The sequence below is a fragment of the Colletotrichum fructicola genome (assembly GCF_000319635.2).
Source record: "Colletotrichum fructicola Nara gc5 chromosome Unknown KSG_Nara_v1_contig02, whole genome shotgun sequence".
Taxonomy (NCBI): Eukaryota; Fungi; Ascomycota; class Sordariomycetes; order Glomerellales; family Glomerellaceae; genus Colletotrichum; species Colletotrichum fructicola.
This window is the reverse complement of record NW_027094052.1, coordinates 497785-509517: the sequence shown is the minus strand read 5'-3', so window position 1 is coordinate 509517 and position 11733 is coordinate 497785. Positions and strand designations below refer to the sequence as shown.

The window sequence follows — 11733 nt, the reverse complement described above, 5'->3', positions numbered from 1 at the left end:
CGCGATTTACTACATCATTCTGTTCCCTGGTCCATATCGACTGTGATCAATAAGCCTAAACTTTTAGAGGAGCTTCTTCCATCTGACGTCGCAGGACTTGATTGCATTCAACCGACCTTCATGTGAAAACCCCGTGTTGTAAACTAGTGAAAGGGGGGCTTTGACGTCGGGGTTTTGGTATGACATCAGCGGTGGAGAGCGCATGTTTCTGAGTTTTGCCACATTGATGAGTTTTTTGGGGTTATCAAAGCAACCTTTTGAAGAGATTTCTCTCCATCAGGAGGGTGCATGTATGAATCGGACAGCCAGAAACCGATTTTTGTGGGAATTTGCTGTATCTACGGGTCCGGCTGAATCGCGTCGTCGCAATGCGTTCAGCTGGGTACGTTGTCGATGGTAAATGCTTGTCGAGTTTGATTGTGGTTCGGACTGATCTACGCCGCCAAACAACAGGCAGATTGTGGGACGAACGAGGAACGAGTATTGATGAAATGGTATCCCTTTTTGACTCCATTATACCTTCTACAGTGCAATCTCATGCTTTTTCGAAAGCGATAAGCCATGTCGGCTGTGTCTACTACATTTACAGATTCCGTGTGTACCTGCAGCTCAGGGCATCGCCCAGGCAGACAGTTTGCTTCTTCGCCTTGTGCGCCGCTCTTCCCATGACCGCTCTCACCGTGATTAGAACCAGGCCCTTTACAGCAGACCCTGCTTCTGCAAGTCGTAATACACCTTCTCGGGCATGACGTTGCCCTCCGCGTCCTCCATCTGGACGATGCTGCCCTCGTCGACCTTGGTCTTCTTTGTCTCGCGCTGGATCTTGTCGTTGAGGTTCGTCGCCTCGTCGATGCTCGTGATGTCGCGGAACAGGGCCGTGTTGGTGATGCCGAGGCACTTGAGGCCGTGGACGTGCCGCGCCTCGTTGAAGTGCTTGTCGAACGCCCGCCGGCCCATGTACACGAAGTTGCCGCAGATCTCGCAGGGAAACTCGACGCCCAGCCCGTGCAGGCGGTACAGCCAGAACGGGATCGGCTTGCCGTCCCACGCGAGCGGCAGCTTGAGCGGGTTGTAGATCTTCTCCTCGCCGTCCTCGCCGTCCTCATCGCCTTCTTCGTCGTCGCCCCCCGCGACCTGGCCGCCGCCGCCGGGCGGTGCCGAGGACAGGCTGAGGTAGCTCTCAAGCTCCTGCTGGCGCTCGCGCTCCGTCATGCCCTGCTTCCGCTCCACGTTGACCCGGGTGTCGCCGCGCTCCGTGGACATGGCGGCCGCGAGGCGCTTGACGCGGTACTCGCGCTCCGCGACGGCGCGTTCCTTCAACCTCGTCGCGGACACCCTGACGCCGCCGCCGTTTGTTGATGTTGCTGCGGCGTCGCCGCCGTCCTCCTCCTGCCGTACTTTCCGCGCCTCGGCGGCCTTGATGTGTTTCCGCCCCGTGAGATGCGACCTGTACACGTTCTCGTTCTTGAACTCCTTCTCGCAGTCCTCGCACCAGACCGTCTCCGCGCTGCTCTTCTCCCTCGCGGCGGCGGCGGCGGCGTCGTCCTGCCAGCCCTGCACCTCGTCCTTCTCCCACGCCGTCTCGAAATCGTTGTCGAAGCCGTGGAAGACCTTGTCCAGGTTCTCGAGCGGCCGCGTGCGCCGCATGAAGGACTCGAGATACCCCGCCAGCTCGCCGACGTACTTGAAGTACTGGTCCGTCAGCTTCTCGCTGCGCTTCAGCCCACCGTAGCCGGGGGCGAAGTTGTCAAACACCTCGAGGTACTGCAGGTACGACAGGCGCTTGACGTTGGGCAGGTTGAGGTAGCTCTCGTGGCAGGTGTGCAGGTCGAAGAAGCGGCCGAAGCCCTCCTCGCCGGTGAAGATGCGGTCGATGATGTAGGGCATCATCTCGCCGTCGCCCTCCTTCTTCATGCGGTAGCGCAGCTCCGAGTTCTCGGCCTGCTCGTTGGGGTACTTTGCATGGTGCTCGCGGACGTCCTTGATCTGGGCGTAGAACTCCTCGAACGGGTCGCCGGTGCCGATGCTCTGGATCTCGCGGGAGCGCTGGCCGCCGGCGTCGGCGTAGATGTCGAGCAGCTTGGCGGACTGCGCCTGGATCTGGTCGAGCAGCTGCGAGACCTCGTGGTCGCGGTTGAGGCGGTCGCGGATGTGTTTCGGCTCGTCCGCGATGCGGTCTGCGATGCCCTGCTCGAGGCGCTCGAGGTCCTCGTGGATGTAGCGCTGTTCTTCGAGGATGCCGACCATTTTCGCGGTCCGAAGGGGGGTTTTGGTCGGCGACGCGCGGCGTGGACGGGCGAGGGAGAGTGAGGAGAGTTGTGTAGGTAGGTGATTGTCGAGGTCGAGTGTTTGGCGCGGCTTTCGCAGCTTCTGGAAAACTCGCGGCGGAAGGCTGGCGCGGCGTGCCTGGTGTTGTCGGTTCCACTGAATAAGGCCTGCTTTAGCTCTCCAATTTGGGTAGGAAAAGCGCTAGATGCACTGTGTTAACGGGGTGCCTTGCGCCGCGTCTGGTCATTTTGACAGGCCGGCAGCAGGATGTTCCGGCCCGAGACAGCTGTCGTCTGGTTTGCGACTCGCAGCCTGCAGCAGAGCGCGCTGAAGCTTTTGGCGCGCCCCTCTAAAATTTCGCCCTCGGCTTCGCCTTGTCTGCACCTGTACATCACGACCCTCGACTTCGACGTCGCAACAACAACCACTTAACACCTCCCCGAAAATACAACAGAGATCATCATGGCTGAAGGCGGTAGCGGAATCGACCGTAAGGCGGACGAGAGGATGGAGTTCTCCACCTCCAAGGAAGTCACTGTCCACCCGACCTTCGAGTCCATGTCGCTGAAGGGTAAGGCTCCCCATCACCACGAGCAATTGCATCATTTTCTAACGATAATCCCGTAGAGAACCTCCTACGCGGCATCTACGCCTACGGCTACGAGTCCCCGTCCGCCGTCCAGTCCCGCGCCATCGTCCAGGTTTGCAAGGGTCGCGACACCATCGCCCAGGCCCAGTCCGGCACGGGTAAGACCGCGACCTTCTCCATTTCCATGCTGCAAGTCATCGACACGGCCGTCCGCGAGACCCAAGCCCTTGTCCTCTCCCCGACCCGCGAACTCGCGACCCAGATCCAGTCCGTCGTCATGGCCCTCGGCGACTACATGAACGTCCAGTGCCACGCCTGCATTGGCGGCACCAACGTCGGCGAGGATATCCGCAAGCTCGACTACGGCCAGCACATTGTCTCCGGTACCCCCGGCCGCGTCGCCGACATGATCCGCCGCAGACACCTGCGCACCCGCCACATCAAGATGCTGGTCCTCGACGAGGCGGACGAGCTGCTCAACAGAGGTTTCCGCGAGCAGATCTACGACGTGTACCGCTACCTGCCCCCCGCGACGCAGGTCGTCGTCGTCTCCGCCACGCTGCCGTACGACGTGCTCGACATGACGACCAAGTTCATGACCGACCCTGTGCGCATCCTCGTCAAGCGTGACGAGTTGACCCTCGAGGGCCTGAAGCAGTACTTCATCGCGGTCGAGAAGGAGGACTGGAAGTTCGATACGCTGTGCGATCTCTACGACACGCTCACCATCACGCAGGCCGTCATTTTCTGCAACACACGCAGAAAGGTCGATTGGCTGACGGATAAGATGCGCGAGGCCAACTTTACGGTCAGCAGTATGCACGGTGACATGCCGCAGAAGGAGCGCGACAGCATTATGCAGGACTTCCGTCAGGGCAACAGCCGTGTGTTGATCTCCACGGATGTGTGGGCCCGCGGTATCGATGTGCAGCAGGTCAGCTTGGTGATCAACTATGATTTGCCGAGCAACCGTGAGAACTACATCCACCGCATTGGTAGGAGTGGTCGCTTTGGAAGGAAGGGTGTCGCTATCAACTTCGTTACTAGCGAGGATGTGCGCATCTTGAGAGACATTGAGTGTCAGTATTGCCCGAGCCCTAACTTGTACATGGATGCTAACGACTGCAGTGTACTACTCTACCCAGATTGATGAGATGCCCATGAACGTGGCCGATCTCATTTCTTAAGCAAAAAGAATGATACCAGATGAGGCTTCGTCATTTTGACGGGTCATGAAAATCAAAAAGGCAGACGAAAGGGTCGTCTGGCCTAGAGACGTGGAGGAAGGGGGCTTTATTTCGAAGCAGGTGAGCATATCCTCGCTCTAGCCTGCATTCTCAGTGATGCTGACAGGTCTTTTGCAAGATATCAGATTGTTATAAACCAAATCGGTGTGCGGATGAATGGAAATTCACAAGCGATCCTGGGATTGAGGATGACGCAAGAAAATGTCATTATTCGTACTACTACAAACAGCCGCGTGTCGCGCTGAAGGGGTATAAAACAGCATGCTACCCTTTGCCACCTTTTCGTCCCTTCAATGTCATCGACTGTGATGCTATATATACATGATGGCGCGTTCCGCGCTGAAATCCAAACCAGGGCTCAATGGCCTCTCATAAACTCGCTTGGTATACATGTTCGCTCAAAAGCACTCAACGCCTCGTCCATCGTACACAATCTCGCCTTAAATCAGCCGCCTCCCGGGTACCTGTGGCACCTCTTCGTCAATAGACTCATACCGTCGGTGAGTCGAAGCCCAGGTGACGTTCGACGGGAACCGCTCGTGCCTCCCTCTCGTCGTTGCCGTTGACCCGAAGCGTTCGTGCTTCACACTGGCGCCTCTCGTCACGCCTGGGATCTGCAACCTCGAACCCCGCGTCCAGCTTGAGAACCTCCCGAAAGGCGACGGCGGCTGGACCTCGGGCAGCTTGAACTCCTCGCCCTCCTTATCAGACAACTTCGTTGCCGACGTCGGCGTCGCGACTTCCAGGTGCTCTAGAGTGCTCTTGCGGTCCGCAACGAGGCTCGCAAACGTGTCCCGCCTGACCTTTGGCCTGTTCGACTTGGTGCCGATGGTCAGCGGGCGGCGGTACCCATCAACATCACCCGTGGAGAAGTTCTCCTCAAAGTCCTTGCGGCGGCGGGCCTCCTCCGCGGGGCTGGCCGTCTTGAGCGGTAGGGGGCTGTCGTTGATGGTGGCGCCGCAGGCGTGGTTTGGGAAGAGGGCGTTGAGGAGGGGCTTGAGGGTGGTCAGGCAGGCGGTGACGATGGCGATGTGGACCTCGAGGGAGGTCCAGTTGGCGACGCGGACGGCGGACCAGGTGACGTCGGCGACCTGGGCGTTGGACTCGTCGGTGTGGAAGACGGCGACGAGGCGGAGGATGGAGATGGCGCAGACGAGGAAGGCGAGGCAGAAGACGAAGTAGAGGCCCGTCTTCTGCTTGCGGGGCAGGCTCATGCTGGAGATGACGGGCAGGGGCAGCATGAAGATCATGAAGTCGGTGAGGATGTGGAGGACGGCGTTGAGCCAGAAGACGGGGACGGGGTGGCAGTAGAGCGGCGGGTTGGCGGGGTCGTAGGACCAGGCGGCGGAGAGGGGGATGCAGGTCGTGAGGATGGAGGCGATGATCCAGGTATGGGTGAGGATGACGAGGCCGAGGAGGACCTTGCCGAGGAGGCGGACGAGGTCGTAGGTGAGGATGCGGATATAGAGGAGCAGGATGGAGATTTTGGTGAGGGTCAGGGAGATGGAGTAGAAGAGGTTCGTGAGGATGCCTGTTTGGATGTAGACGGGGAATGAGGCGCCGACGGAGCGTAGATGGTGGCCCAGGCCGTAGTTGAGTTCTGTTGTTCTTGTTAGTTCAAGGGCGCATGAATGTGAGATGGGAGGTTGAACGTACGTGATATCATACCCCCGCTCGTTGCGATGGCGAAGATGAGAGACATGAGGATGAACCAGTCCTCCCACTTGACTGAGCGCAGGATGTAGATGCGGGTGTAGAAGCGCATGGCCACGAAGGCGGTCGACAGCACGGCCGAGATGACGGCAACGGGCACGACGGAGCCGCCATTCCACTCGCGGTGACCCGGTTCTCCTCCTCCTCCTGCTGCTGCGGTGGTGTTGAGTAATTGGTCGGTTGAGTTGGTGTGTGATGTGAAGGCAGCGGCGGCGGCGTTTTCGGTGGCGCGGAGGGCGAGTAGGGCAAAGGCTGTTGGAGGCATTTTGTGCAATAAAAGTATATATAAATGAATGAAAAGACTGTAAAGTATTTTGAATGGTTCAGTTTGATGCCATGGCTTGGCTGTGTCTGGCTCGAAAAGGTCCGAGTTTGTGAAGTCGTCGGTGGTGTTTTGCTGAATGAAAGTCGTTGTTGATGAGAAGTGAATGAGTGAATGAATGGAATTGTGATCGTCTCCGTCCGCCACCAGTGGCTCTCTCTTGCTCTCGTTTCGTTTCGTAAGAATCGGTACGTTTTACTGGTTTCTTCCTTTTTTTCCTTTTTGATTTTTCGCCTGGAAAAGACGATGCTAGCTCGTCATGGTTCTTTTTTTCGTATCTCGTTCAAATAAATTGTTTCGTCAAGAATCGAAAATTTGGGTTTTAGAGAAAGTAATGGGCCGGCTCCGAAAAGGACGAGAAGGGGGGAACAAGATCGAAACGACCTCGGAGGAGGGGGTGGTCGCATGGCGGGTCTGCCTCGTAGATATACCGAAGCCACACACACATCCTCTTTGCCTCTCACTCTCTCTCTTTCTCTCCATTGTTCCAGGGGAGGGGGCCCGCGATGTGGATTGACCTGCGGCCAGGGGCCAGCGGTGGGGGAGGATGGTTCGGTTGGCTGTGACGGGAGACAGGCCAGCGGGATCCTTGTTCATGCTTCGCTGCGGGTCCCCAGGTTTCTCGGGAGAGGATCCCGTGCGATGGTTGGTGGGCGTGACCAAATTTGGCCGCGGCTGAGAAGGGGTGAACGGGTTGGTTGGTGGTCCAGGCCAAGCGGGATGGATCATGGATCGGCTCCCAAGGTCGTGGAGGGGGGGAGGGGGATTGATTCACAGGAGCGTAGTTGGTGAAGGGATGTGGAGGGTTGATGTGCCGCTCTTTGGTTGCATCTATGTGACTGTGGTGCCATGTTTGGGCTGCCGTGATGCGGCGCGGCTGCGAGGGTGCGATTGGGTGTTGGTTCTGGAGGTCTTTTGATTATCAACAAGACATTTCTTTTACCGCGCTTGCAGGATGAAAGTTGGCAGAGAACAGAGATGAGCATCACGGGATATGAGCATCGCCGGTTGGTGGTGCAGATCTGCTTAGACCCCAGCTCTCGTTGACGTGATTCCTCAGTAGCGATGAATCATGTCAGTGGAAACAGAGTTCAGGCCGGACGGATGGACTTTCGAGAATGCCGGGAGCGAATCTGCTTGTCTCTGAAATGTCCCATCTTGACCGTAATGAGTGAAGATATCCCGCGGAGACCTCCCGACGGGTTCGGATCCGGTTAGGGCTGGATGAGCGCAGGCACCGCCAGCATGAAGCCGCTTGGCCCGCCCGGGACTGCCCTTCGTCGGGATATTTTGCGCGGCAAGTGATGGTTTATGCCTACGACTGACAGCGGCCTCGAGCGGTGAGACCGTTTCAGCTCACGATCCCCAGGGTCCCGACGAGTTGGAAGAGGCTGGGAGGGTATAAGCCTCGTCCGGTTCAGTCGAGGATGACCTCTCTTCTGTCCTTTGCCTTCACCACGACACGCATCTCGAGTTGTTCGGATCTGGCAGGCCTGTGATACATTAGACTTTCAGCCGACAGCCATAAGAGCAGCAGCTATCAGTGAACACTCAGCCCGAAATCGATAGCGAAAGCACATACGGATACCGATGGAGAAAACCGCAATACGACAGAGAGACAGTAATGGAGGGTGAGTGAGACGCCGCCTCTACCTGAGAAGAGAGCGAGTGTCAACTGAGACACAGTGCGTGTAGGGGTCATCCTTCCCAACTCTCCCCTGGTCCCCCTCTCGGAAGTAAAATGGTGCCAGTAGGTGGCCCGTTGCCCCTGAAAATCGCACAGTAGCCGACTGACGCGGCTCCGCGTGGGCTCAGGCGGCAGCTCAAAGGCTTTCCATGCGCGGTGTTTGGCCCCAAAATAACATCTCCCGAGGATTTGCCAGAGGGCGATGAAGTCGGAGGATTACTGGGACTCGGGAGTTGCTGTTGTTGCAGAGCAGTGAGCACCGTGTTTGCGGTGTGGTTTGAACCGTCGCTTACACGGTATCATCTCAGTTCCCAGCCCCCCCTGAAAACCGTGAGAACCGCGCTTCGTCCTCTTCTCTTTCTGGGCATCTTCACTCTCGCTACGTCTCATTTCGGATACGTTGCGAGATAGCGCCAAGGGAACGGACATTTTTCTGCCTTGACTCTTCCCAATCCGGCGGACCGGATACCCTATGTCGCTTAAACCGTTTCGGCGCGCGCATGTTCCTCGTGGTCTTGACTCAGTCAGGGCTCAGGACTCAGCTACCAAGGAAAACTGCCGCCGGGCACCCTTCGCGAGCGAGAAGCAATAGTTGACACGACATCAAACCACTAAGACAGGCACACGGCCGCGTGGTCCCAAAGTCTAGAAGAATGGAAGAATGGCAGTGTTGAACTTAAATCAGCCTTGCCGCTTCATCGACGTGTGTCACCTTCGCGCCTAGAATGCCTCGCCGTGATCCGTGCAGTGGTAACTCTCGCGGCTCGGCCACACACACAAGCACACACAATCGGTCCATTTCTGTTTGGGAGAAAGAGAGAGCAGAGCGCCGCCGCACGACAAAAGACCCCGGTCCATCGCCGGGGACGCACACCACCCCTGCTCCAAAACCGTTCCTGGGACGCCAACCGCGGGAGATTAATGAGCTCGTTGCCGCCGTTGGCAGGCTGGTTTAATTACGCTCCAGCAACCGCTGTCTTGGGAACGTCCGACCGCACAAGATCTAGATTCCCGTCGCCCATTCTTCCGATTTTTATTCTTTTTTGAGATGAAGGACGGCAGAATCAAGAAATGTTCACAGGCGATGTTTGCAGGTAGAATGCTGTTGCATTCGGTTCTGGAGGCTCGTCAATCGACCGCTACGTTGCATTGCTACGAGAGGGGCCCTGATGTCTGTGTACACGTATTCCCAGGCTGTGTTTCCCAAAATAAGCAGCACGATGATCGGATAAAGAGGCGGACTCTGGAGGCGGAAGTTACCAAGTCTGAAGAGAAAGAAGAAGGTTGCTCTCAAGGAGACTATCCAACACACTTTGCGAAAGAGTACGATCACTCGACGGCGATCGTACGACCACAGCAACAGAACGATCACAAAAATGACCTTTTGACACTTCGCTAACCGCCCTCTAAAATTAAGCCGCGGCACTTGGAGTCTTAAGCATGTCTTTCGCGAGAGAGGGTCCGCCGGAAATTTGATTCGAAAGCGATGATGTGGAGTTTTTCCGAGTGTTTCAGAGATCAGAAACGATGAACCCTTGGCGGTGGGTTTTCCGTCGGTCAGACGAACCGCTCTCGGCAACCACGCCGGCCGGACGTTGCTTTGCTGCATACACCGCCTAAACTCCTGCTGAATCCGGGCGTCGGCGCCGGATATATGGGTCCGAGCTGGAAGTGTCCGGCAGGTCTCCGTGAAGTCCTCACAGTGAAAAGAAAAAGTTGATTTCGAGTACATTGATGTGCGAGGTACTAGTGGAATTTCGCTCTCAAGGCGGGACCTGAAGTGGCGAACGACAACGATGGTCTCGACTACGGCCCGACAAAAGTCAACAGAACTAGATGTACGAGGTGGTGCAGGTACATGTTTGCCCTCCACCGATTCAGCTTCCAATATCATTGATATTAAATTCAATCTTTCTTGGTCATTCTTCCAAACTACCTGTGATAGCTCCGACAACCATTTTTATTGGCCCCTCAAGCTTTTTCTGTCGCTCCAAAATCCCATGATTTCCATTATCCATTCCCTCAACAATTACTTAGCCCCCGATGCAGGTGCAGGGCATGCTGCCCTCTTCTTCATCTTCTTGGTGCTAACCGAACGCTCAGCCATTCCGAACCAGCCACAGTCAGCGTCAAGCATCGCATCAAACTTGCTGTAGATCATCCTTCCAGTGTTGATGAACGGGGTAGATGGGATGGTGTAGTTCTCCCTGACGAACCCAGCTGGCTGCATTGTCCCAGCCTGAGGCGCGCCAGCACCCTGAGAAGTGACGTCGTAGATGGCAATCGGGTTCTTCTCGTCGGGAATGGCGACAAGCACCCGGGTTCCCTTCACCAGGACTCTGGGGTGCTTCGGCATGTACTTTGACCTGATGGTTCTCGTGTTCTTGTACATCTCCTGACTTACGCGCACGTAGGACTGCGGGATACCGGTGTCCAAGAGAGCCGTGCCGTGGTCGTAGGAAGTGCTGTTGACGCTGATAGCCGCGTTGGGCGGGGCCCAGTCCTTGTCTACTTTGGAGGCCATGAGGCCGAGCTTCGTGGTGCAGAAGCCTTCTGTGTTGGCGTTCGTAAGGCCGACCTCAACGCCCTTCTCAGTAAGGATGTATCCCTGATGCATGTCTTCGACCGCCTGGCCGCCGATGGAAACAATGTTGATCAAGGCAACCTTATCAGGCAGGGCCTGAGGCTGTTCGTCGCTAGATCGTCCGAACCCGACACCCACATAGGCACCGCTCGCGGTGATGTCCTTCGGGTACTCCTCAATGTTCGTCTTCTGTGCATCTGTGCATTTGCCGCCATTCGCCTTCCACGTGGTGCAAATGCTAGCCTTGGTCACAATCATGATAGGCACCCTTGCGACGACGTCTTTGCTTAGCGCGCGTCGTGTATCAGGCGTGACGGGGAACGTGATATCGGCTTCGACCCAGTATCCCTCCCATAGCCTCTGGCTGGAGGAGAGGTATTCCGTTCCGGGGTTGGTCATGTTGAACTTGGAGTCTTTGTTGATGCCGAACCGACCGGCGCCGATCATGATCCCGGTGGAACCAGTGTCCATGCCAGTCGAGGGGAATGAGAGCGTCTTGATTGCCGAGTCGACTTCGGCGGCAACGTTGAAGTCGAGCAGTGGTGTTGCGTCTATCAGGGGAAGTGTATTGACAAAAGGGATCAAGGCGGTGTTCTTGTCAGTGGCCTCGGGATAGGTCGGAGATCCTGAAGCAGGGCACGATGCCGCTGCGGCAAGCCGCAAGAGCGCCGGGGCAATGAGAGAGATGGAGATATGCATGATGTTGAGCTGTGTGCTTCGGAAGGATGGTGCTGTGGCCTGGTGAATGAGTTCTTGCATCGTGAGATTCTTGCTGATATTTAAATATCATGAAGACAGGCTCGGGAATCGCATCCGGATGTAGCGTGCCGTCGCAGTTGAACTCCGTGGTTAAGCTTCAGCTGGCCTGGATGAGGTGTGGCGCTGAGACATCCGAGAACGTGGCATCCGGTTCAATGACATTTTTCTAAATGCAATCCCTTTACGATGGGGAATGGGTATTCGGAAAAGATGAAGAATTGACTAGCCATGTGCCGTGCTCCGCAAGCGGCGAAAATGGCCCAATTGAGGTCTGGAACCTCCGCATCTTCCCAAACTCTATTAACGACATAAGCTCATCGCGGAGAAAGACTAAGTTAGCATTGTTCTCGATGCCATGAGGCGTTAAATTGTTCAGTTCGCGTGCAGAGCGGGAAACAGACCCGGAATCGTATGTTTGCCACAGGGCAGCCATGTGCCGCTTCCAGATAGCTTCGGATCCGAGGAAGAAACTTGCAGTGGACTTCTTCATTGAGATAGTCGTTGTGTGGCTTGGCCAGAGGAGGTCTATAGTAGAGGGAAAGATTCTTCAATCTCGTGCGGGAC

General features: G+C 56.5%; 4 protein-coding genes across 4 annotated transcripts; 1 reads left to right on the top strand and 3 right to left on the bottom strand.

The window, feature by feature from the left end:
* Positions 1–699: 699 nt before the first annotated feature.
* On the bottom strand, positions 700–2247 carry sap61 (Pre-mRNA-splicing factor sap61; the record flags this gene model as incomplete). Its single annotated transcript, XM_032031713.1, has 1 exon — positions 700–2247. One exon carries the CDS (start codon positions 2245–2247, stop codon positions 700–702), a length of 1548 nt encoding a protein of 515 aa, XP_031888652.1.
* A 483-nt stretch (positions 2248–2730) lies between these two features.
* Positions 2731–4239, top strand: FAL1 (ATP-dependent RNA helicase FAL1; the record flags this gene model as incomplete). The annotated part of the gene is made up of 5 exons (XM_032031710.2): positions 2731–2839; positions 2896–3936; positions 3986–4023; positions 4131–4164; positions 4223–4239. The coding sequence occupies 5 exons, from the start codon at positions 2731–2733 to the stop codon at positions 4237–4239; spliced, it is 1239 nt and encodes a 412-aa protein (XP_031888866.2).
* A 305-nt stretch (positions 4240–4544) lies between these two features.
* Positions 4545–6082, bottom strand: CGGC5_v002826 (uncharacterized protein; the record flags this gene model as incomplete). Its single annotated transcript, XM_032031709.1, has 2 exons — positions 4545–5704; positions 5761–6082. The coding sequence occupies 2 exons, from the start codon at positions 6080–6082 to the stop codon at positions 4545–4547; spliced, it is 1482 nt and encodes a 493-aa protein (XP_031888867.1).
* Positions 6083–9855: 3773 nt separating this feature from the next.
* Positions 9856–11169, bottom strand: CGGC5_v002825 (uncharacterized protein; the record flags this gene model as incomplete). Its single annotated transcript, XM_032031708.1, has 1 exon — positions 9856–11169. The coding sequence occupies one exon, from the start codon at positions 11167–11169 to the stop codon at positions 9856–9858; it is 1314 nt and encodes a 437-aa protein (XP_031888768.1).
* Between the last annotated feature and the right edge of the window lie 564 nt (positions 11170–11733).